This window comes from Cinclus cinclus, chromosome 31 (assembly GCF_963662255.1).
Source record: "Cinclus cinclus chromosome 31, bCinCin1.1, whole genome shotgun sequence".
Taxonomy (NCBI): domain Eukaryota; kingdom Metazoa; phylum Chordata; class Aves; order Passeriformes; family Cinclidae; genus Cinclus; species Cinclus cinclus.
In genome coordinates, this window is record NC_085076.1 from 2,102,420 (window position 1) to 2,128,490 (window position 26,071).

Sequence of the window (26,071 nt, forward strand, 5' to 3'; positions counted from 1 at the left end):
GATAGGGGACATCAGGGACAGGGGGACATCAGGGACAGGGGGACATCAGGGACAGGGGACATCAGGGACAGGGGGACATCAGGGACAGGGGACATCAGGGATAGGGGACATCAGGGACAGGGGGACATCAGGGATAGGGGACATCAGGGACAGGGGACATCAGGGACGGGGGACATCAGGGACAGGGGGACATCAGGGATAGGGGACATCAGGGACAGGGGGACATCAGGGACAGGGGACATCAGGGACAGGGGACATCAGGGATAGGGGACATCAGGGACGGGGGACATCAGGGACGGGGGGACATCAGGGACAGGGGACATCAGGGACAGGGGGACATCAGGGACGGGGGACATCAGGGACGGGGGGACATCAGGGACAGGGGGACATCAGGGACAGGGGACATCAGGGACAGGGGGACATCAGGGACGGGGGACATCAGGGATAGGGGGACATCAGGGATAGGGGACATCAGGGACAGGGGGACACCAGGGACAGGAGACATCAGGGATAGGGGACATCAGGGACAGGGGACATCAGGGACAGGGGACATCAGGGACGGGGGACATCAGGGATAGGGGACATCAGGGACAGGGGGACATCAGGGACGGGGGACATCAGGGACGGGGGGACATCAGGGACAGGGGGACATCAGGGACGGGGGACATCAGGGACAGGGGGACATCAGGGACAGGGGACATCAGGGACAGGGGGACATCAGGGACGGGGGACATCAGGGATAGGGGGACATCAGGGATAGGGGACATCAGGGACAGGGGGACACCAGGGACAGGGGACATCAGGGACAGGGGGACACCAGGGACAGGAGACATCAGGGATAGGGGACATCAGGGACAGGGGACATCAGGGACAGGGGACATCAGGGACGGGGGGACATCAGGGACAGGGGACATCAGGGACAGGGGACATCAGGGACGGGGGACATCAGGACAGGGTCCCCAGGGACAGGGGGACATGGGGACACCAGGAGCAGACCCACACGGCCACAGGGCCACCCGGAAGTGATTCCCGAGGCCATGGGGCAAACGGAAGGGATCCCGGGGACCGTGGGACAGCCAGGAAGGGACCCCCGGGCCACGGCGACATGGGACACCAGGAAGCGACCCCCGGGGGCCACGAGGCCACCGGAAACGACCCCCGGGGGCCGCGAGGCAACCGGAAGCGACCCCCGGGGCCACCATCGCCCTCCCCCGCGGCCCGCGGGGTGTCCGGGAGCCGGGACCCCCCTCCCGCACCGCGACCCCGGGGTGTCCCCAACCCTGTCCCCACCCCCCGCCAGCCCCGCACCCACCTGGTCCCGTCCTGTTCGGGGGGGGGGGGGGGGGGGGTGTCCCAAAAAAAAAAAAGGGGGGGGGGGGAGGGGAGGGGTCCCGCCACGTGCCCCGCGCCCCCCGCGCGAACCGAAAGTGAACGCGCCCCTCGCTCGCCGCGCGCGCGGCCCCTTCTTTTTTCTGATTGGCCGCGGCGCCGCTGGTCTGCCCGGATACGGCGGAAGCCGCGGCTGTGATTGGCTGAGCTCGGTCCCCCTCCCTCCCCTCGGCTGGAGGTGAGCGGCCGGATGCGGCGGGGAGGGAGGGGCTGAAATCTGCCTGGCAACAGCGATCTGATTGGTCGGGGCGGGCGGGGCGAGGGGAGACGGGTGTGCGGCGAGTGTGCAAGCGGGTCACGTGAGGGGGGGAAACACGTGGTGAGTGTGCAAGGGGGGTCACGTGATGGGGGGTCACGTGAGGTGCCTGTGCAAGGGAGGGTTCCGCGGGTGAGTGTGCAGGGGGGTCACGTGGGTGAGTGTGCAAGGGGGGTCACGTGATGGGGTCACGTGTGGTTGGTGTGTAAAAGAAGCCATATGGTGGGGTCACGTGGGTGAGTGTGCAAGGGAGGGTCGCGTGGTGGGGTCACGTGGGTGAGTGTGCAAGGGAGGGTCACGTGATGGGGTCACGTGGGTGGGTGTGCGAGGGAGGGTCACGTGGGTGAGTGTGCAAAGGTGATGATGATCCCAAGGAATTTTTTTCCCACTTGAAAAAAAAAAAAATAATAATAATCCTCGATTTCCCCAGAGAGCCTGAAATGCACGGATCCCATCCTAAAAAAATAAAAATAAAAACAAAAACAAAAATATAAATAAAAATAAAAATAAAAATAAAAACGTGGAAAAGCAGGAAAATTCTGGGAAAATTCCCAAAAAACCCAGATCGAACCATTCCACAAAAAAAAAAAAAAAAAAAAAAAAAAAAAAAATCCAGTGGAACAGAGCAGAAATTCTGGAAAACCTGGATCCATCAATCCCACAAAAAAAAAAAAAAAAATATGGAACAGCGGGAAAATTCTGGGAAAAAACCCGGAAAAATCGGGATCCAGCAATCCCACAAAAAAACCCCATGGAACAGCAGGAGAATACTGCAAAAATTCTGGAAAACCCAGAACCAACCATCCGGAAAAAAAAAAAAAAGGAAAAAAAGGAAGAGAGGAAAAATTTTTCAAAAAATTCTGTAAAATTTAGATCCAACCATCCCAAATAAAAACCCCATGGAAGAGTGGGAAAATTTTGGAAAATCGGGATCCAAAAAAAATCCCACAAAAAAACCCCTCATGGAACAGTGGGGGAAATTCCGGGAAAAAAAAATCCGGGAAAAATCTGGAAAAACATCCGGAAAAAAATCTGGACTTTCCCAGCCCGGGATTTTTTATTTTTAATTTTTTTGTTGTTGTTTTATCCCGGGATTTTTGTTTTTGTTTTTGTTCTTCCCCACCCCCCCCACCCCCCCCCCCCGGAAAATGAGGCTCGGGAAACTTCGGCTGATGCAGGAAAAAACTTTATTGAGATTTTGGGAAAAGCAGAGCTGGGATAGGAACGGGACAGGGAATGTCCCGGGATAGGGACAGGGGTGGGACAGGGAATGTCCCGGGATAGGGACAGGGAATGTCCCGGGATAGGGACAGGGGTGGGACAGGGAATGTCCCGGGATAGGGACAGGGAATGTCCCGGGATAAGGACAGGGATGGGACAGGGAATGTCCCGGGACAGGGACAGGGGTGGGACAGGGAATGTCCCGGGATAGGGACAGGGGTGGGACAGGGAATGTCCCGGGATAGGGACAGGGAATGTCCCGGGATAAGGACAGGGATGGGACAGGGAATGTCCCGGGATAAGGACAGGGAATGTCCTGGGACAGGGACAGGGAATGACCCGGGATAGGGATAGGGAATGTCCCGGGTTATCCCAGGAACAGCCGCGGGTCCCGGCGCTGCTTTGCCCGGAGCGGGATCGAGATTGCAGCGGGAACGGGAACCCCAAACCCGGGATATCCCCACATCCCATCACCCGGGACACCCCAAACCCGGGATATCCCCACATCCCATCACCCGGGACACCCCAAACCCGGGATATCCCCACATCCCATCACCCGGGACACCCCAAACCCGGGATATCCCCACATCCCATCACCCGGGACACCCCAAACCCGGGATATCCCCACATCCCATCACCCGGGACACCCCAAACCCGGGATATCCCCACATCCCATCACCCGGGACACCCCAAACCCGGGATATCCCCACATCCCATCACCCGGGACACCCCAAACCCGGGATATCCCCACATCCCATCACCCGGGACACCCCAAACCCGGGATATCCCCACATCCCATCACCCGGGACACCCCAAACCCGGGATATCCCCACATCCCATCACCCGGGACACCCCAAACCCGGGATATCCCCACATCCCATCACCCGGGACACCCCAAACCCGGGATATCCCCACATCCCATCACCCGGGACACCCCAAACCCGGGATATCCCCACATCCCATCACCCGGGACACCCCAAACCCGGGATATCCCCACATCCCATCACCCGGGCTCGCTCCCTCAGGCCAGGGGCTCGCATTTGCAGTCGCCGCCGGGGAAGCGAATCTCGTGCGCCAGGCACGGCCCGTGCGGCTCCTTGCCGAAATCCACCAGGAAGTTTTTGTTCACGGCCAGCCCGCCCTTGTCCGTGTCCACGTCGAGCTGCAGCATCACCGAGCCCTCCCTGCGCGGCCACAGCGGCGGCTCGTGGCGACTGCGAGCCCCGGGAGCCGGCCCGGAGCCCGCCCGGAGCCGCTGCGGACAGCGCCAGAGCCCGCCCGGGCCCGGGGGGACAGCGGGGTGGGACCGGGGGGGAGCGGGGGGCGACTTCGGGGGGCATGGGGGCGAGTCCCGGGGGGATGGGGGCGAGTTCAGTGGGGATGGGGCGAGTCCCGGGGGGATGGGGGCGAGTCCCGGGGGGATGGGGGCGAGTTCAGGGGGTCGGGAGCGAGTTCAGTGGGGATGGGGGCGAGTTCAGTGGGGATGGGGGCGAGTCCCGGGGGGATGGGGGCGAGTCCCGGGGGGATGGGGGCGAGTTCAGGGGGTCGGGAGCGAGTTCAGTGGGGATGGGGGCGAGTTCAGTGGGGATGGGGGCGAGTCCCGGGGGGATGGGGGCGAGTTCAGGGGGTCGGGAGCGAGTTCAGTGGGGATGGGGGCGAGTCCCGGGGGGATGGGGGCGAGTTCAGGGGGTCGGGGTCCGGTTCGGATCCCAAATCCCCTGGACTGGGTCAGGACGGGTTCGGGGTCGGGTTCGGATCCCAAATCCCCTGGACTGGCTCAGGACGGGTTCGGGGTCGGGTTCGGATCCCAAATCCCCTGGACTGGCTCAGGACGGGTTCGGGGTCCCTTCTCCCCCCCAGATCCCCCCGGAGCAGCTCAGGCCGCGCCCGCCCAGTCCGGACCCCCTTAGGGCTGAGCTCAGCCCGGGCTCTGCTCAATCCCGGCCCGGCTCGGGGGGGTCCCGGCCCCTTGCCCACCCCCTCCCCGGCCCGGGGGCGCCTTTTCCCGGCGGGAATTCTCACTTGAGCAGGCTGGGGTAGAACTGCCGGTCCCAGGTGCTGTAGAAGGAGTTGGTCACGTAGAGCCGCTTCCCGTCCAGGCTCAGCTGCAGCGCGGCGGGGCCGCCGAACACGCGCTTGCACTGGGACACACGGGCTGGGCTTACTGGGAGCACTGGGGGAACCGGGGGCACTGGGACAGGGGCTGGGGGCGCTGGGACACACGGACTGGGAGCACTGGGGGCACTGGGAGCACTGGGGGAACTGGGAGCACTGGGACACACGGACTGGGAGCACTGGGGGCACTGGGAGCACTGGGGGAACTGGGAGCACTGGGACACACGGACTGGGAGCACTGGGGGCACTGGGAGCACTGGGACACACGGACTGGGAGCACGCTCTCAGGTGAGCACTCACGCTCTCAGGTGAGCACACACACCCTCAGGTGAGCACTCACACTCTCAGGTGAGCGCTCACACCCTCAGGTGAGCGCTCACACCCCCCCAGGTTCACCCACCCCCGCTCCCACCCCCACTCCCAGTCCCCCCAGTCCCTCCCAGTCGCCCCCCAGCCCCAGCCCGCTCACCTTGACCACCAGCGGCTCGGGCTGGCCCTTGAGCTCCTCGTCCCTGCAGACGCTCACGGGGCCCCCTCGCAGGATGCTGCCCCCCACGAACACCTGCAAGGCACGGGGGGCTCACGAGCGTTCCCCGGCACTGGCCCCGCTGGCCCCGCTCGCCCCCCGGGCCGGGGGCTGCCCCTCACCTGCCCCACCAGCCGGGGCTTGCAGTTCCTGCCCAGCTCGTACTGGCGGATGTCCCCGTGCAGCCAGTTGCACACGTACAGGAACCGGTCGTCCGGGCTGATGATGAGGTCGGCGATGAAGGCTGCGGGCACAGCCGGGGCTCAGGGACACGGGCAGCACCGGGGAGGGGTGGGGGGGACACGGGAATGGGGGGGATTTGGGATTGGGGGGGACACGGGAATGGGGGGGATTTGGGATGGGGGGGAACACGGGAATGGGGGGGACACGGGAATGGGGGGGACACGGGAATGGGGGGGATTTGGGATTGGGGGGGGACACGGGAATGGGGGGGGGCACGGGAATGGGGGGGACACGGGAATGGGGGGGATTTGGGATTGGGGGGGGACACGGGAATGGGGGAGACACGGGAATGGGGGGATTTGGGATGGGGGGGAGACGGGAATGGGGGGGGCACGGGAATGGGGGGGATTTGGGAATTGGGGTGATTTGGGATGGGGGGGGAGATGGCATTGTGGGAGATGGGATTTGGGAGACAGGCAGGATTTGGGTTCAGTCAAATTTGGGGTTACTGAGGGTTTGGAAACAGCCAAAATCTGGGCTGAGCTGGGCGTGGGAGTCAGGCAGGATTCGGAGCCCGGCAGGTTTGGGGTCTCTCAGCAGGATTTGGGGGGCACCCAGCAGGATTTGGGGTCTCCCAGCAGGATTTGGGGGCACCCAGCAGGATTTGGGGTCTCCCAGAAGGATTTGGGGTCACCCAGCAGGATTTGGGGTCTCCCAGCAGGATTTGGGGGCACCCAGCAGGATTTGGGGTCTCGCAGCAGGATTTGGGGGCACCCAGCAGGATTTGGGGTCGCCCAGCCGGCTCTGGGGTGCCCCACGGAGCTCTGGGCTCCCACGGGGCTGTGCCCGGTGCCGGGGCCGCGGGGCCAGCGGCGGTGCCGGCCCCGAGCCCACACGAACCTGGCATCTTGGGCATGATCCAGCCCGACACGTCCTTGGCCGGGATCCGGATCACCTCCTCCACGGCCCAGTTCTCTCTCTGCACAGGGACAGCGAGCGCGCTCGCACCGAGCCGAGCCGAGCCGAGCCGAGCCGAGCCGAGCCCAACCGAGCCGAGCCGGGACCGACGGCACCGGCCCGAGCCGAGCCGGGTCCAAAGGGATCGTCCCCATCCCGATCCGGGCCACAAGGGGCCGATCCCGATCCCTGTCCCAGCCCCGCTCCCGATCCGGAGCCCAACGGGATTATCCCGGTCCCGATCCCATCCCGATCCCGATCCCATCCCGGTCCCGATCCCATCCCGGTCCCGATCCCATCCCGATCCCGAACACACTGGGATCAGTTCGGTTCCGATCCCATCCCGCTCCCGATCCCGTTCCCATCCTGATCCCAATTACATCCCGATCCCATCCCCGATCTCGAACACACTGGGATCGGTTCGGTTCCGATCCCGATCCCATCCCGGTCCCGGTTCTGATCCCATCCCGATCCCATCCCCGATCCCAACGGGCTCATCCCCGCTCCCCCAGTCCCTGGATCCGGACCCTCCCAGTCGTCCCCCCCCCCCTCCTCCTCCTCCTCCTCCTCATCATCATCCTCCTCCTCCTTCTTCCTCCTCCTCCTCCTCCTTATTCCTCCTCCTCCTCCCCCTCCTCCTCCTCCTCCCCCCCCCCAGCCCCGGGCCCGCTGCCGTGGCTCGCACTCGCCTCGCAGGGCTTGTAGAAGCGGAAGATGGCCCCGCTCAGGGCACAGCCCACGTAGCCCTCGGCGGCGTCGGGGCTGTGCAGGAAGCGCACGGTGAGCGGCAGGGAATCCTCGCCCAGGTCGAAGCACTGCGTGAGGCTGCGGCACGACAAGTTCCACACGTTCAGGCGGCGGCCGAAGACCCCTGCGGGACACGGGGGGAAAGGGTCGGGGGCGGGCGGGGACGGGGACCCCTCCCCGAAGGGCTCCTGGGGGGGAATCGGCAGGGAAAGGGTGGGGTTTGGGGAGGGGGGATTTGGGGGGAATGTGGGATTTGGGGAGGGGGGAGTGGGGGAATGGGGAAAATGGGATTTGGGGAGGGGGGAGTGGGGGAATGGGGGATTTGGGGAGGGGGGCAATGTAGGATTTGGGGGCAATGTGGGATTTGGGGATGTGGGGGCAATGTGGGATTTGGAGATTTGGGGGGAATGTGGGATTTGGGGATTTGGGAGTGGGGGATTTGGGGATTTGAGGGGAATGTGGGATTTGGGGAGAACTCACAAAATTACAGGATTTGGGGATCAGAACACACAGAAATTTCAGAATTTGTGAACAAGAACACTCAGGAATTCAGGAAGGAGAACACTCAGGAATTTGGAATTCAGGAAGGAGAACATTCAGGAATTCGGAATTCAGGAAGGAGAACACTCAGAATTCAGGAAGGAGAACACTCAGAATTCAGGACTCAGGAAGGAGAACACTCAGAATTCAGGAAGGAGAACACTCAGAATTCAGGAAGGAGAACACTCAGAATTCAGGACTCAGGAAGGAGAACACTCAGAATTCAGGAAGGAGAACACTCAGAATTCAGGACTCAGGAAGGAGAACACTCAGAATTCAGGAAGGAGAACACTCAGGAATTCGGGACTCAGGAAGGAGAACACTCAGAATTCAGGAAGGAGAACACTCAGGAATTCAGGACTCAGGAAGGAGAACACTCAGAATTCAGGGCCCGGGCACCACCCGCGTGTCCCCACCTTTCTTGAAGTCATCGGGGCTGAAGCCACGCCCGGCCACTTTGGGCACCAGCCCGGCGGAGCTGACCAGGACGTTGTGCCGCGCCTGGTACCAGAAGTCGTGGCCGCTCAGCGGAGTCTCGCACTCGCTCTCCCAGTTGCCCTTCAGCTCGAAGGTCTCCCCGTCCAGCACCACGAAACCACCTGGGACACGCCAGGGACGCGGCGCTGACAAAGCCGGGCCGGAACCGTCCCGGGGGGACTCCCGAGAGGGGAGTTTGGGATGGGAAATGGGAATTGGAACGGGGGGGAGGGAATGGTCACGATGGGAAATGGGAATTGTCACATCAGGAATGGGAATTGGAACAATGGGAATGGGAATTGGAACGATGGGAAATGGGAATGGTCACACTGGGAATGGGAATGGTCACAATGGGAAATGGGAACTCCTGTCCCAGGTGAGCAGGAATCCCGTCCCAGGTGAGCAGGAATCCCATCCCAGGTGAGCAGGAATCCCGTCCCAGGTACATGGTAACTCCCATTCCAGGTGAGCAGGAACTCCTGTCCCATATGAGCAGGAATCCCATCCCAGGTGAGCAGGAATCCCGTCCCAGGTACATGGTAACTCCCATCCCAGGTGAGCAGGAACTCCTGTCCCATATGAGCAGGAATCCCGTCCCAGGTGAGCAGGAATCCCGTCCCAGGTACATGGTAACTCCCATCCCAGGTGAGCAGGAATCCCGTCCCAGGTACATGGTAACTCCCATCCCAGGTGAGCAGGAACTCCTGTCCCATATGAGCAGGAATCCCATCCCAGGTGAGCAGGAATCCCGTCCCAGGTACATGGTAACTCCCATCCCAGGTGAGCAGGAATCCCGTCCCAGGTGAGCAGGAATCCCGTCCCAGGTGAGCAGGAATCCCGTCCCAGGTGAGCTCACCTTTGCCGTTCCCAGCCGGGTCGCCCATGTTGGCGATCAGGATGTCCCCGCCGGGCAGGGCGTGGCTCACAGCCAGGTAGCCCTTGTTGCACTTCCAGAACACATCCACGGGCTCGATCATCTGCACAGAGCGGAGACAATTCCAGCTGCGCCTGCTGGGCGCGCTCGGGGCACAGAGGGGACCCTGCCTCCAATTAACCTGCCCCAATTAATAATTCCTGCAATTAACCTGCCCCAATTAATAATTCCTGCAATTAACCTGCCCCTAATTAATAATTCCTGCAATTGATCTGCCCCTCATTAATAATTCCTGCAATTGATCTGCCCCTCATTAATAATTCCTGCAATTAACCTGCCCCCAATTAATAATTCCTCCAATTGATCCAGTCTCCAATTCATCCTCTCTTGAATTAATCCTCCCGTCCTTCCTGGAATCCTTCCTGCCTCGAATAAATCCATTCTTGAATTAATTTTTTCTTCCTTCCTTGAATTAATCGTTCCTTCCTTCCTTGAATCCATCCCTCCTCCAATCCATCCCTCCTCCAACTGATCCCTCCTCCAACAGATCCATCCTCCAATTAATCCATCCTCCAATTGATCCTTCCTCCAATCCATCCCTCCTCCAGTCCATCCTTCCTCCAATTGATCCATTCTCCAATTGATCCCTCCTCCAATTAATCCTTCATCCAATCCATCCTTCCTCCAACTGACCCTGCCTCCAGCTGATCCTTCCTTCCTTGCATTAATGTTTCCTTGCATTAATCCTTCCTTGAATTAATCCTTCCTTGAATTAATCCTTCCTTGAATTAATCTTTCCTTGAATTAATCCTTCCTTGAATTAATCTTTCCTTGAATTAATCTTTCCTTGAATTAATCCTTCCTTGCATTAATCCTTCTTTCCTTGAATTAATCCTTCCTTGAATTAATCCTTCCTTGAATTAATCCTTCCTTGAATTAATCTTTCCTTGCATTAATCCTTCCTTGAATTAATCCTTCCTTGAATTAATCCTTCCTGGAATTAATCCTTCCTTGAATTAATCCTTCTTTCCTTGAATCCATCCATCCTTGAATCCTTGAATCCTCCCTCCCTACCTCCCTCTCTCCCCCCATTCCCCCATTCCCCCCATTCCCCCCGGTGCCCCCCATTCCCCCCGGTTCCCCCCATTCCCAACGGTGCCCCCCTGGTTCCCCCCGGTTCCCCCCATTCCCCCCATTCCCCCATTCCCCCATTCCCCCCGGTTCCCCCCATTCCCCCCATTCCCCCCATTCCCCCATTCCCCCATTCCCCCCATTCCCCCCAATCCCCCCCGTTCCCCCCGGTTCCCCCCATTCCCCCATTCCCCCATTCCCCCATTCCCCCATTCCCCCATTCCCCCATTCCCCCCATTCCCCCCATTCCCCCATTCCCCCATTCCCCCATTCCCCCCGGTTCCCCCCATTCCCCCATTCCCCCCATTCCCCCATTCCCCCCATTCCCCCATTCCCCCATTCCCCCCATTACCCCGGTTCCCCCCGGTTCCCCCCGGTCCCCCCCGCTCCCCCCGGCCGTACCTTGCAGATCCGCGGTGCCCGGCACTGCGAGCCCACCTCCACCACGTAGATGCGGGAGGAGATGAGGCAGGGCAGCACCAGCTTGGTCCTTTTGGCCGCGGCGCCGCTGTCGAAGCAGCCGCAGGCGGGGCCCCAGCCCGCGCAGTGCAGCTCGTCCTTGAGGTTGGGCATGGGCAGCCGGTGGATCACCTGGGCACGGCCAAGGGAGCTCAGCCGGGCCGGGCCGAGCCGGGCCGAGCCGGGCCAGAGCCGCCGGGAGCGCTGGAGAGCGGCTGGGAGCGACCCCGGGATGTGGGGAGAGATGGATGGGAACAGCCCCGGGATTGGGGATCCCAGGATGGGAACAGCCCCGGGATTTGGGGAACCCAGGATGGGAACAGCCCCGGGATTTGGGGAGAGATGGATGGGAACAGCCCCGGGATTTGGGGATCCCAGGATGGGAACAGCCCCGGGATTTGAGGATCCCAGGATGGGAACAGCCCCGGGATTTGGGGAGAGATGGATGGGAACGGCCCCGGGATTGGGGATCCCAGGATGGGAACGGCCCCGGGATTGGGGAGAGATGGATGGGAACGGCCCCGGGATTGGGGAGAGATGGATGGGAACAGCCCCGGGATTTGGGGAGTGATGGATGGGAACAGCCCCGGGATTTGGGGATCCCAGGATGGGAACAGCCCCGGGATTTGGGGAGTGATGGATGGGAACAGCCCCGGGATTTGGGGATCCCAGGATGGGAACAGCCCCGGGATTTGGGGAGAGATGGATGGGAACAGCCCCGGGATTTGGGGATCCCTCCCCGAGAAGATTCCCAGAGCTCTCCAGGCTCCTCTGGAAGGGATCGGGAGAGGCCGAGCCCGGACGCGGAGCTGGCGCTGCCCCGAGCCCCCGGCACGGGGCAGGCAAGGGAAGGGAAAGGCGAATTCCCAGCAGGGAAAAAGAAAAGAAAACTAAAACTAAAACTAAACACTCCGCGAGCGCTGCGGAGCCGCAGGGCGGCAGGAAAAGGAGCAGGGCCCTCGCGGCAAAAGCACCCCGAGATCGCCCAGGTGGCTCCGAACGGGCCCGGCCCGGCCCGGGCCAGCGACCCCTGCCCCCGGCGAGCCCAGCAGGGCGCTGGTACCTGGCCGTAGTGGCAGGAGCGCGGGTTGAGGTCCACGGTGGCCAGGAAATCGGGCTGCTCGATGCCGGTGCACCTGTAGGTGCAGGTCACGTAGGCGACCTCCTCCCTCGGGGCTGGGGGCACGAAAACCGCCATCAAACCGAGCCGGGGAGCCCCCACCCCCCAGAAATAATAATAATAATAATAATAATAATAATAATAATAATAATAATAATAATGGTAAAAAAGGGACGGGAAAGCTGCGGGCAGCGCTCAGAAATGAGCGGAATGATTTTCGGGGTGCTGAGATTTCCTGCGGCTCCCCCCGTGCAGCCCTGGGGCCGATCCTGAGCCGGGAACAACCGGGGGGAAAAAACCGGGGGGAAAAACCGGGGGGGGAAATCTCCGGGATCAACCCGGGGGGAACAACCGGGGGGGGAAATCTCCGGGATCAACCCGGGGGGAACAACCGGGGGGGGAAATCTCCGGGATCAACCCGGGGGAACAACCGGGGGAACAACCGGGAACAACCCGGGGGGAACAACCGGGGGAAATCTCCGGGAACAACCCGGGGGGAAATCTCCCAGAGTTCTGTGAATGGGTTCTGCTCAGGGGGACCCCACAAACCCCACATTTTCTCCATTCTAGCCCAGTCCTGAGGCCGATCCTGAGCCGGGAACGGCCCGGGGGAACCTCCCGGAGCTCTGGGAAGGAGCTCAGCTAGGGGGGACCCCAAAAACCCCAAATTCTCTCCACTCCAACCCAGTCCCGGGACCGCTCCGGAGCCGGGAACAACCGGGGAAATCTCCGGGAACCACCCGGGGGAACCTCCCGGAGCTCTGGGAAGGGGCTCAGCACACACCGGAGCTCAGGGGCGCCCCCAAAACCCCAAATTCCCTCCAGGGCAGCCCATGGCAGCGGCAGCACTCGCCTTTCAGCACGTCGGGGCACGAGGGGTACTCGTAGCACGGAGCTCTGCACCTGTCTGGGGGAGCAGAGCGGAGCCCGTGAGCCCGGCCCGGGCCCGGGGTCCCGCAGCCCCATCCCAGAGGGGCCCTCCCGGCCCAGGGACCCCCGGGGCCACCCCCGGGGCCAGCCCAGCCCTCGCTGGGCACCCAGGGCGAGCGATCCGGGACAGGGACCCTGGGGACAGCGCGGGGCCGAGCCCGGCTGGGGACACCTGAGAGCCTCGGGGAGCCCGGGACAGAGCAGGGAGGGGACAGGAGGGGACAGGAGGGGACAGGGATGGGAACAGAACAGGGACAGGGATGGGGACAGAACAGGGACAGGGATGGGACAGGGATGGGACAGGGATGGGAACAGAGCAGGGACAGGGACGGGACAGGGATGGGACAGAACAGGGACAGGGATGGGGACAGAACAGGGACAGGGATGGGACAAAAATGGGATCAGGGATGGGGACAGAGCAGGGAAGGGGATGGGACAGGAGGGGACAGAACAGGGACAGGGATGGGACAGAGCAGGGACAGGGATGGGGACAGAGCTGAGATCGGGGATGGGACAGAGCTGCCACCGAAGCCGGGATCAGGGGTGGGGACAGAGCTGTCCCCCCGATCCCGGCCCGCTTCGGACGCTGCGAGGGTCCCTCACCCATGGCTGCAGCTCTGGGGGTCGCGGTGCTGGCGGCGGAGGAGCCGGAGCTGAGGGGCAGCTGCTGCTGTCTGCGGGCTGGAGCGGCTGTGCCGTGCCCAGGCTGCTCCCGGGGCCCTTTTATCCCGGGCCAAGGGCGGGGGCAGCGGGGCCAAGCCCAGGGAGGGGCTGCCCAGCGCTTGGGAGGTGCCGGCCCCGAGCTGCGGCTTCTTCGCCGCCTCCCCGCCGCCGATCGGGGCCCAAATCTGCTGCTCCCTGCAGCTCGCCCGGCCCCCCAGCCCGGCGGCCCGAGCCGATCCCGGCCCCGCTGCCCGCGGAGCGGCTGCTCCGCACCCGGAGCGGCCTCGGCCCGGCCGGCACCGAGCCCGGGCCGCCCCCAAAGCCCGGCCCGAGCCTCGGCCCCGGCGGCGGCTCCCGGGGCTGCCGGGGGCTGAGCCCACGGAGGCGCCAGGGGATCCTCACGGGAGGGTCCCGATCCCGATCCCCATCCCAGGGATCACCCAGAGCCTCCCGTGAATCCCGATCCCAATCCCAGGGATCACCCATCAGGCTCCCATGGATCCCGATCCCAGGGATCACCCATCAGGCTCCCATGGATCCCGATCCCAGGGATCACCCATCAGGCTCCCATGGATCCCGATCCCGATCCCAGGGATCACCCAGCGGCTCCCGGAGCTGGCTCTGCCCAGGGACCGGAGTTTGGGAGCTCAGGGACACCGGGACGGGCTCGGGCAGCTCCCGAGGGGATCCCAGCGATCGGGACAAAGCCGGGGCACAGCGGGGACCCCCAGGAAATCCCCCCCGAGCCCCTCCTGGGCCAGCAGCAGCCAGGCCAGGACACGGGGCGGCCTTCAGGGTGGCACCCGCGGCTGGGGACGAGGGGCCGGAGGGGCAAGAGGGGACTTGGGGAGCTCAGAACCAGGAACTGGGGCTGGAAGGGTCACGGGGACTGTCCCCAACCCCCTGGGCCACCAGAAGTCACCAGGGACTGTCCCCAACCCTCTGGTCACCCCCAAGTGTCCCCAAGCCCCTGGCGCTGCACAGCCGCTCATTAACCAGCCCCTCATTAGCCCGCCCCTCATTAGCCCGCCCCTCATTAGCCATCCCTCATTAGCCATCCCTCATTAGCCATCCCTCATTAGCCATCCCTCATTAACCATCCCTCATTAGCCATCCCTCATTAGCCATCCCTCATTAACCAGCCGCGCTGCTCCCGGTGGCTTCCCCTGCTGACGTCGCCGTGTCCCTCCCTGTCCTCGCTCGGCGGTCGCCTGTCGCGATAGCGCTGATAAGATCGCGATAAGCGCCAGCTCAGCACAGCCCGGCGCTGCTCCCGTGGCCGCAGGACGAGCCCCGGCCCCTCCGGCCACTGCCCACGCCCCGCTGGCCACTCCCGGCCTGGCCGCAGCGGGAAGGACCCGCCGGGATTTTGGGGACACGGGAGGATCGGGACGAGCCCGCGGCTCTGCCGCACCCTGGGCGGGGTCCGGGCCCGGCGCTGCCTCCCCCGGGAGATTCCCGGCTCCGGCTTCCCCCGATCCCGGCTCTGATCCCTGCTCCAATTCCTGTCCCGATCCCTGTCCCGATATCTGCTCTGATCCCATTCCCGATCCCATTGCCGACCCCTTCCTGGACTCACCCCCGTTCCCCCATTTCCCCCATTCCCATTCCCATTCCCCATCCCCATTCCCATTCCCCATTCCCATTCCCCATTCCCATTCCCATTTTCCCCATTCCCATTTTCTCCATTCCCATTTTCCCCATTCCCATTTTCCCCATTCCCCATTCCCCATTCCCATTCCCATTCCCATTCCCCATTCCCCATTCCCATTCCCCATTCCCATTCCCATTCCCATTCCCATTCCCCATTCCCCATTCCCATTCCCCATTCCCATTTCCCCCATTCCCATTTCCCATTCCCCATTCCCATTTCCCCCATTCCCCCATTTCCATTTCCCCCATTCCCATTTCCCCCATTCCCATTTACCCCATTCCCATTTCCCCCATTCCCATTTCCCCCATTCCCATTCCCCATTCCCATCCCCATTCCCATTCCCCATTCCCATTTCCATTTCCCCCATTCCCATTTTCCCCATTCCCATTTTCCCCATTCCCATTTTCCCCATTCCCATTCCCATTCCCCATTCCCATTTCCATTTCCCCCATTCCCATTTTCCCCATTCCCATTTTCCCCATTCCCATTTTCCCCATTCCCATTCCCATTCCCATTCCCCATTCCCATTTCCATTTCCCCCATTCCCATTCCCATTCCCATCCCCATCTCCCTTCGGCATTTCCCACCCCTCAATCTCCGCTCTCCATCCTCCCCACAGCTCAGCCGAGCGCTGAGCCCCGGGACACTTCTGGAAAAATAAACTTTTAAATTCATGGATTGAGCCCCAGATCCCGTTCCCGGCCGTTCCCTTCCCGGCTGGAATTCCACACCGCTTCCAGGGCTGTGCAGCATTCCCAGCGCTCCCATCAGCCGCGGAAATAAAAACAGGAATGAAAACTTAAATTTTATCGATTCCCGTTCCTAAATCCCCGCTCCCTGCACTTCTGTCCCGGTCTCCATCTGTCATTCCCAGAAATCCTCTTGGAAAGAAATAGATGGGATCAGCTTCAGCTCGCAGGGAATGGGACGGGAACGGCCTCGGGCGGTGCCGGGGTTGGATTTTGGGATGATTTTTCCATGGGGACCATCGGAAGGGGCTTGGGGAATAAAGCAGGGAGAGAACCTTGATAAATTCCCTTCCAAGCCAGGAATTCCCTGATTTTCTCATGATTCGCCGGGAAAAGGGTGATTTTTTTGGGAGCTGGCGCCTGAGTTCGCCTGAAAATGTGACAAAACCCGAAATTCCCGCGGGCAGCGGAGGGCAGGTGACAGTGGGTGAGCTCGGGAATTTATTCCCCGCTCCACCACGCACACGCACACAAAATATTTCCACACGGGGGGAACAGCGAACTCCTTTTTTTTTTTTTTTTCGGTGCCACATCCCCCAAAAACCAGGGAATTCCTTCGGGATCGGGATCGCTGGGACACCCCAAACAAACAGGAAAAGCCGGCGGGAGCCCTGGGCCGTATCCCAAAAATAATTCCCAAGGCTTTGAAGATTTTTTTTTTTTTTTTTTTTTTTTTATTTTTTTTTTTTTTTGCGCGAGCAGCCTCCACCAGCGGAGATAATTCCAGGGCGTCTCTCGTTCCTCTGGACCCGCTCGGGATGAGGGACTTGAAAGGCTCGGGGTGGCTTTTCCTCCCTGCACGGGGCAGGAATGTGCAGCTCCAGAGGTTTTCAGGGACGGGCGGCACCGATCCCAGATAAATCTCCCAACCGGGGAGAGATAAACGCGATCTGCAGAGTCAGGAGCGGCAGAAATCTGATTTTCCCGGGATTATGGGAAGAGGGGATGAGCAGGAGATACCGGGAAACTTCCCGGACCGGGCTGGGGGGGAACGCTGCCCGAACCTCCGGCTGTGGAAAAACCGCAGGTGAGCTCAGGGAGAACCTGCCGAGCGCACCTGGGCGCAGGGAGGGGCAGGAAATCATCGCGGCTCTTATCGGCAGCTTCGTCTCCTCAGCCGCGGCTTCATCCGATCCCGGCCGGGCTCGGCGGGGGAAATTCCAGTTCTCCCGAGGGTTTATTGGATGCGGTTTTGTGGGATTCGCTCGATTTCGGGGGGGTTTAGGAGCTGGGTTTGATGTTTGGAAATCGCGCTGAGTGTTAAAGGGGGCGCTCCAGAGAATTCCAGGATTGTCTGGGTTTGGAAATTGCGGTGTTAAAACCTGTCAGAGAATTCCAGGATTATTTGTGTTTGGAAATAAAAGGAACCTTTCAGAGAATTCCAGGATTATTTGTGTTGGGAAATAAAGGAGACATTTCAGAGAATTCCAGAATTGTCTGGGTTTGGAAATAAAAGGAACCTTTCAGAGAATTCCAGGATTGCCTGGGTTTGGAAATAAAAGGAACCTTTCAAAGAATTCCAGGATTGTCTGGATTTGGATATAAAGGGGACGTTTCAGAGAATTCCAGGATTGTCGGGGTTTGGAAATAAAAGTGGACATTTCAGAGAATTCCAGGATTTCCGAGGTTGGGAAACGCCTCCAGGATCATCGAGTCCCGGATGGAACCGGTTCCCCCCGGGACATTTATCGCGCTCTTATCGGCGCTATCGCAACAGGCGACAGCAGAGAGGGGACAGGGAGCAGCGTGGCTGGTTAACGAGGGACTGGTTAACGAGGGGCTGGTTAATGAGGGGCTGGTTAACGAGGGGCTGGTTAACGAGGGACTGGTTAACGAGGGACTGGTTAACGAGGGGCTGGTTAATGAGGGGCTGGTTAACGAGGGGCTGGTTAACGAGGGACTGGTTAACGAGGGACTGGTTAACGAGGGGCTGGTTAATGAGGGGCTGGTTAACGAGGGGCTGGTTAACGAGGGACTGGTTAACGAGGGGCTGGTTAAAGAGGGACTGGTAAACGAGGGACTGGTTAACGAGGGACTGGTTAATGAGGGACTGGTTAACGAGGGGCTGGTTAATGAGGGACTGGTTAACGAGGGACTGGTTAAGGAGGGGCTGGTTAACGAGGGACTGGTTAACGAGGGACTGGTTAACGAGGGACTGGTTAACGAGGGGCTGGTTAATGAGGGGCTGGTTAACGAGGGGCTGGTTAACGAGGGACTGGTTAACGAGGGGCTGGTTAAAGAGGGACTGGTAAACGAGGGACTGGTTAACGAGGGACTGGTTAACGAGGGGCTGGTTAACGAGGGGCTGGTTAATGAGGGACTGGTTAACGAGGGACTGGTTAAGGAGGGGCTGGTTAACGAGGGGCTGGTTAATGAGGGGCTGGTTAACGAGGGGCTGGTTAACGAGGGACTGGTTAACGAGGGACTGGTTAACGAGGGGCTGGTTAATGAGGGACTGGTTAACGAGGGGCTGGTTAACGAGGGGCTGGTTAATGAGGGACTGGTTAACGAGGGGCTGGTTAACGAGGGACTGGTTAACGAGGGACTGGTTAAAGAGGGACTGGTTAACGAGGGGCTGGTTAATGAGGGACTGGTTAACGAGGGGCTGGTTAACGAGGGGCTGGTTAATGAGCGGCTGTGCAGCGCCAGGGGCTTGGGGACACTTGGGGGTGACCAGAGGGTTGGGGACAGTCCCTGGTGACTTCTGGTGGCCCAGGGGGTTGGGGACAGTCCCCGTGACCCTTCCAGCCCCAGTTCCCGGTTCTGAGCTCCCCAAGTCCCCTCTTGCCCCTCCGGCCCCTCGTCCCCAGCCGCGGGTGCCACCCTGAAGGCCGCCCCGTGTCCTGGCCTGGCTGCTGCTGGCCCAGGAGGGGCTCGGGGGGGATTTCCTGGGGGTCCCCGCTGTGCCCCGGCTTTGTCCCGATCGCTGGGATCCCCTCGGGAGCTGCCCGAGCCCGTCCCGGTGTCCCTGAGCTCCCAAACTCCGGTCCCTGGGCAGAGCCAGCTCCGGGAGCCTCTGGGTGATCCCTGGGATCGGGATCGGGATCCATGGGAGCCTGATGGGTGATCCCTGGGATTGGGATCGGGATCCATGGGAGCCTGATAGGTGATCCCTGGGATTGGGATCGGGATCCATGGGAGCCGCTGGGTGATCCCTGGGATGGGGATCGGGATCCATGGGAGCCTGATAGGTGATCCCTGGGATCGGGATCGGGATCCATGGGAGCCTGATGGGTGATCCCTGGGATCGGGATCCATGGGAGCCTGATGGGTGATCCCTGGGATTGGGATCGGGATCCATGGGAGCCTGATGGGTGATCCCTGGGATCGGGATCCATGGGAGCCGCTGGGTGATCCCTGGGATTGGGATCGGGATCCATGGGAGCCGCTGGGTGATCCCTGGGATTGGGATCGGGATTCACGGGAGGCTCTGGGTGATCCCTGGGATGGGGATCGGGATCGGGACCCTCCCGTGAGGATCCCCTGGCGCCTCCGTGGGCTCAGCCCCCGGCAGCCCCGGGAGCCGCCGCCGGGGCCGAGGCTCGGGCCGGGCTTTGGGGGCGGCCCGGGCTCGGTGCCGGCCGGGCCGAGGCCGCTCCGGGTGCGGAGCAGCCGCTCCGCGGGCAGCGGGGCCGGGATCGGCTCGGGCCGCCGGGCTGGGGGGCCGGGCGAGCTGCAGGGAGCAGCAGATTTGGGCCCCGATCGGCGGCGGGGAGGCGGCGAAGAAGCCGCAGCTCGGGGCCGGCACCTCCCAAGCGCTGGGCAGCCCCTCCCTGGGCTTGGCCCCGCTGCCCCCGCCCTTGGCCCGGGATAAAAGGGCCCCGGGAGCAGCCTGGGCACGGCACAGCCGCTCCAGCCCGCAGACAGCAGCAGCTGCCCCTCAGCTCCGGCTCCTCCGCCGCCAGCACCGCGACCCCCAGAGCTGCAGCCATGGGTGAGGGACCCTCGCAGCGTCCGAAGCGGGCCGGGATCGGGGGGACAGCTCTGTCCCCACCCCTGATCCCGGCTTCGGTGGCAGCTCTGTCCCATCCCCGATCTCAGCTCTGTCCCCATCCCTGTCCCTGCTCTGTCCCATCCCTGTCCCTGTTCTGTCCCCTCCTGTCCCATCCCCTTCCCTGCTCTGTCCCCATCCCTGATCCCATCCCTGTCCCATCCCTGTCCCTGCTCTGTCCCATCCCTGTCCCATCCCTGTCCCATCCCTGTCCCATCCCTGTCCCTGTTCTGTCCCCATCCCTGTCCCTGCTCTGTTCCCATCCCTGTCCCTGTTCTGTCCCATCCCTGTCCCGTCCCTGTCCCTGCTCTGTTCCCATCCCTGTCCCATCCCTGTCCCATCCCTGTCCCTGTTCTGTTCCCATCCCTGTCCCATCCCTGTCCCTGTTCTGTCCCCATCCCTGTCCCTGCTCTGTCCCATCCCTGTCCCATCCCTGTCCCTGTTCTGTCCCCATCCCTGTCCCTGCTCTGTCCCATCCCTGTCCCATCCCTGTCCCTGTTCTGTTCCCATCCCTGTCCCCCTCCTGTCCCCCTCCTGTCCCCTCCCTGCTCTGTCCCCGGGCTCCCCGAGGCTCTCAGGTGTCCCCAGCCGGGCTCGGCCCCCGCGCTGTCCCCAGGGTCCCTGTCCCGGATCGCTCGCCCTGGGTGCCCAGCGAGGGCTGGGCTGGCCCCGGGGGTGCCCCGGTGGTCCCTGGGCCGGGAGGGCCCCTCTGGGCTGGGGCTGCGGGACCCCGGGCCCGGGCCGGGCTCACGGGCTCCGCTCTTGCTCCCCCAGACAGGTGCAGAGCTCCGTGCTACGAGTACCCCTCGTGCCCCGACGTGCTGAAAGGCGAGTGCTGCCGCTGCCATGGGCTGCCCTGGAGGGAATTTGGGGTTTTGGGGGCGCCCCTGAGCTCCGGGTGTGTGCTGAGCCCCTTCCCAGAGCTCCGGGAGGTTCCCCCGGGTGGTTCCCGGAGATTTCCCCGGTTGTTCCCGGCTCCGGAGCGGTCCCGGGACTGGGTTGGAGTGGAGAGAATTTGGGGTTTTTGGGGTCCCCCCTAGCTGAGCTCCTTCCCAGAGCTCCGGGAGGTTCCCCCGGGCCGTTCCCGGCTCAGGATCGGCCTCAGGACTGGGCTAGAATGGAGAAAATGTGGGATTTGTGGGGTCCCCCTGAGCAGAACCCATTCACAGAACTCTGGGAGATTTCCCCCCGGGTGGTTCCCGGAGATTTCCCCCGTTTGTTCCCCCCGGGTTGTTTCCCGGAGATTTCCCCCCCCGGTTGTTTCCCCCGGGTTGATCCCGGAGATTTCTCCCCCGGTTTTTTCCCCCCGGTTTTTCCCCCCCGGTTGTTCCCGGCTCAGGATCGGCCCCAGGGCTGCACGGGGGGAGCCGCAGGAAATCTCAGCACCCCGAAAATCATTCCGCTCATTTCTGAGCGCTGCCCGCAGCTTTCCCGTCCCTTTTTTACCATTATTATTATTATTATTATTATTATTATTATTATTATTATTATTATTTCGGGGGGGGTGGGGGCTCCCCGGCTCGGTTTGATGGCGGTTTTCGTGCCCCCAGCCCCGAGGGAGGAGGTCGCCCTACGTGACCTGCACCTACAGGTGCACCGGCATCGAGCAGCCCGATTTCCTGGCCACCGTGGACCTCAACCCGCGCTCCTGCCACTACGGCCAGGTACCAGCGCCCTGCTGGGCTCGCCGGGGGCAGGGGGTCGCTGGCCCGGGCCGGGCCGGGCCCGTTCGGAGCCACCTGGGCGATCTCGGGGTGCTTTTGCCGCGAGGGCCCCGCTCCTTTTCCTGCCGCCCTGCGGCTCCGCAGCGCTCGCGGAGTGTTTAGTTTTAGTTTTAGTTTTCTTTTCTTTTTCCCTGCTGGGAATTCGCCTTTCCCTTCCCTTGCCTGCCCCGTGCCGGGGGGCTCGGGGCAGCGCCAGCTCCGCGTCCGGGCTCGGCCTCTCCCGATCCCTTCCAGAGGAGCCTGGAGAGCTCTGGGAATCTTCTCGGGGAGGGATCCCCAAATCCCGGGGCTGTTCCCATCCTGGGATCCTCAAATCCCGGGGCTGTTCCCATCCTGGGATCCCCAAATCCCGGGGCTGTTCCCATCCATCTCTCCCCAAATCCCGGGGGCTGTTCCCATCCATCACTCCCCAAATCCCGGGGCTGTTCCCATCCTGGGATCCCCAAATCCCGGGGCTGTTCCCATCCATCACTCCCCAAATCCCGGGGCTGTTCCCATCCATCTCTCCCCAATCCCGGGGCCGTTCCCATCCATCTCTCCCCAAATCCCGGGGCTGTTCCCATCCTGGGATCCTCAAATCCCGGGGCTGTTCCCATCCTGGGATCCCCAAATCCCGGGGCTGTTCCCATCCATCTCTCCCCAAATCCCGGGGCTGTTCCCATCCTGGGTTCCCCAAATCCCGGGGCTGTTCCCATCCTGGGATCCCCAATCCCGGGGCTGTTCCCATCCTGGGATCCCCAATCCCGGGGCTGTTCACCATCCATCTCTCCCCACATCCCGGGGTCGCTCCCAGCCGCTCTCCAGCGCTCCCGGCGGCCTCTGGCCCGGCTCGGCCCGGCTCGGCCCGGCCCGGCTGAGCTCCCTTGGCCGTGCCCAGGTGATCCACCGGCTGCCCATGCCCAACCTCAAGGACGAGCTGCACTGCGCGGGCTGGGGCCCCGCCTGCGGCTGCTTCGACAGCGGCGCCGCGGCCAAAAGGACCAAGCTGGTGCTGCCCTGCCTCATCTCCTCCCGCATCTACGTGGTGGAGGTGGGCTCGCAGTGCCGGGCACCGCGGATCTGCAAGGTACGGCCGGGGGGAGCGGGGGGGGGGACCGGGGGTAACCGGGGGGATTGGGGGTAATGGGGGGAATGGGGGAATGGGGGGAATGGGGGGAATGGGGGAATGGGGGAATGGGGGGAATGGGGGAATGGGGGGGAACCCGGGGGGATTGGGGGGAATGGGGGAAATGGGGGGAATGGGGGGGAATGGGGGGAATGGGGGAATGGGGGAATGGGGGGAATGGGGGAATGGGGGGAATGGGGGGAACCGGGGGGGATTGGGGGGAATGGGGGGAATGGGGGGAATGGGGGGGAATGGGGGGGAACCGGGGGGATTGGGGGGAATGGGGGGGAATGGGGGGGAATGGGGGGAATGGGGGGAATGGGGGAATGGGGGGGAACCGGGGGGGAATGGGGGGAACCGGGGGGGGAATGGGGGGGAACCGGGGGGGAATGGGGGAATGGGGGAATGGGGGGAATGGGGGGAATGGGGGGGAAACCGGGGGGAATGGGGGGAAACTCGGGGGGGCACCGGGGGGAATGGGGGGGGAATGGTTTGGAATGGGGGAATGGGGGGAATGGGGGGGCACCGGGGGGAATGGGGGGAACCGGGGGGCACCGGGGGGGAATGGGGGGAACCGGGGGGAACCGGGGGGAATGGGGGGGAATGGTTTGGAATGGGGGAATGGGGGAATGGGGGGAGAGAGGGAGGTAGGGAGGGAGGATTCAAGGATTCAAGGATTCAAGGATGGATGGATTCAAGGAAAGAAGGATTAATTCAAGGAAGGATTAATTCAAGGAAGGATTAATTCAAGGAAAGATTAATTCAAGGAAGGATTAATTCAAGGAAGGATTAATTCAAGGAAGGATTAATTCAAGGAAAGATTAATTCAAGGAAGGATTAATTCAAGGAAGGATTAATTCAAGGAAGGATTAATTCAAGGAAGGATTAATGCAAGGAAACATTAATGCAAGGAAGGAAGGATCAGCTGGAGGCAGGGTCAGTTGGAGGAAGGATGGATTGGATGAAGGATTAATTGGAGGAGGGATCAATTGGAGAATGGATCAATTGGAGGAAGGATGGACTGGAGGAGGGATGGATTGGAGGAAGGATCAATTGGAGGATGGATTAATTGGAGGATGGATCTGTTGGAGGAGGGATCAGTTGGAGGAGGGATGGATTGGAGGAGGGATGGATTCAAGGAAGGAAGGAACGATTAATTCAAGGAAGGAAGAAAAAATTAATTCAAGAATGGATTTATTCGAGGCAGGAAGGATTCCAGGAAGGACGGGAGGATTAATTCAAGAGAGGATGAATTGGAGACTGGATCAATTGGAGGAATTATTAATTGGAGGAATTATTAATTGGGGGCAGGTTAATTGCAGGAATTATTAATGAGGGGCAGGGTCAATTTCAGGAATTATTAATTGGGGCAGGTTAATTGCAGGAATTATTAATGAGGGGCAGATCAATTGCAGGAATTATTAATGACGGGCAGGTTAATTGCAGGAATTATTAATTGGGGGCAGGTTAATTGCAGGAATTATTAATTGGGGCAGGTTAATTGCAGGAATTATTAATGAGGGGCAGATCAATTGCAGGAATTATTAATTAGGGGCAGGTTAATTGCAGGAATTATTAATTGGGGCAGGTTAATTGCAGGAATTATTAATTGGGGCAGGTTAATTGGAGCAGGGTCCCCTCTGTGCCCCGAGCGCGCCCAGCAGGCGCAGCTGAATTGTCTCCGCTCTGTGCAGATGATCGAGCCCGTGGATGTGTTCTGGAAGTGCAACAAGGGCTACCTGGCTGTGAGCCACGCCCTGCCCGGCGGGGACATCCTGATCGCCAACATGGGCGACCCGGCTGGGAACGGCAAAGGTGAGCTCACCTGGGACGGGATTCCTGCTCACCTGGGACGGGATTCCTGCTCAGGTGGGACGGGATTCCTGCTCACCTGGGACGGGATTCCTGCTCACCTGGGATGGGATTCCTGCTCATATGGGGACAGGAGTTCCTGCTCACCTGGGATGGGAGTTACCATGTACCTGGGACGGGATTCCTGCTCACCCTGGGATGGGATTCCTGCTCACCTGGGACGGGATTCCTGCTCACGTGGGACGGGATTCGTGCTCACCTGGGACGGGATTCCTGCTCATATGGGACAGGAGTTCCTGCTCACCTGGGATGGGAGTTCCCATTTCCCATTGTGACCATTCCCATTCCCAGTGTGACCATTCCCATTTCCCATCGTTCCAATTCCCATTCCCATTGTTCCAATTCCCATTCCTGATGTGACAATTCCCATTTCCCATCGTGACCATTCCCTCCCCCCCCGTTCCAATTCCCATTTCCCATCCCAAACTCCCCTCTCGGGAGTCCCCCCCGGGACGGTTCCGGCCCGGCTTTGTCAGCGCCGCGTCCCTGGCGTGTCCCAGGTGGTTTCGTGGTGCTGGACGGGGAGACCTTCGAGCTGAAGGGCAACTGGGAGAGCGAGTGCGAGACTCCGCTGAGCGGCCACGACTTCTGGTACCAGGCGCGGCACAACGTCCTGGTCAGCTCCGCCGGGCTGGTGCCCAAAGTGGCCGGAGCGTGGCTTCAGCCCCCGATGACTTCAAGAAAGGTGGGGACACGCGGAGTGGTGCCCCGGGGCCCTGAATTCTGAGTGTTCTCCTTCCTGAGTCCTGAATTCTGAGTGTTCTCCTTCCTGAATTCTGAATTCCTGAGTGTTCTCCTTCCTGAATTCTGAATTCCTGAGTGTTCTCCTTGCTGAATTCTGAGTGTTCTCCTTCCTGAGTCCTGAATTCTGAGTGTTCTCCTTCCTGAATTCTGAGTGTTCTCCTTCCTGAATTCCAAATTCCTGAGTGTTCTCCTTCCTGAATTCCTGAGTGTTCTTGTTCACAAATTCTGAAATTTCTGTGTGTTCTGATCCCCAAATCCTGTAATTTTGTGAGTTCTCCCCAAATCCCACATTCCCCTCAAATCCCCAAATCCCCCACTCCCAAATCCCCCAAATCCCACATTCCCCCCCCAAATCTCCAAATCCCACATTGCACCCCACATCCCCAAATCCCACATTGCCCCCAAATCCTACATTGCCCCCCTCCCCAAATCCCCCATTCCCCCACTCCCCCCCTCCCCAAAATCCCCCATTCCCCCCACTCCCCCCCTCCCCAAATCCCATTTTCCCCCATTCCCCAAATCCCCCCTCCCCAAACCCCACCCTTTCCCTGCCGATTCCCCCCCAGGAGCCCTTCGGGGAGGGGTCCCCGTCCCCGCCCGCCCCCGACCCCTTTCCCCCCGTGTCCCGCAGGGGTCTTCGGCCG

At 61.4% G+C, this 26,071-nt stretch overlaps 1 protein-coding gene across 1 annotated transcript; it reads right to left on the reverse strand.

Moving 5' to 3' along the window:
* Positions 1-3,887: 3,887 nt before the first annotated feature.
* Positions 3,888-11,004, reverse strand: LOC134055125 (methanethiol oxidase-like). Its single transcript, XM_062511255.1, has 9 exons — positions 10,819-11,004; positions 9,268-9,388; positions 8,351-8,533; positions 7,337-7,518; positions 6,591-6,669; positions 5,630-5,751; positions 5,451-5,543; positions 4,889-5,007; positions 3,888-4,050 (listed from the first exon to the last, which is right to left on the reverse strand). The coding sequence occupies exons 1-9, from the start codon at positions 10,987-10,989 to the stop codon at positions 3,888-3,890; spliced, it is 1,233 nt and encodes a 410-aa protein (XP_062367239.1). The 5' UTR covers positions 10,990-11,004.
* Between the last annotated feature and the right edge of the window lie 15,067 nt (positions 11,005-26,071).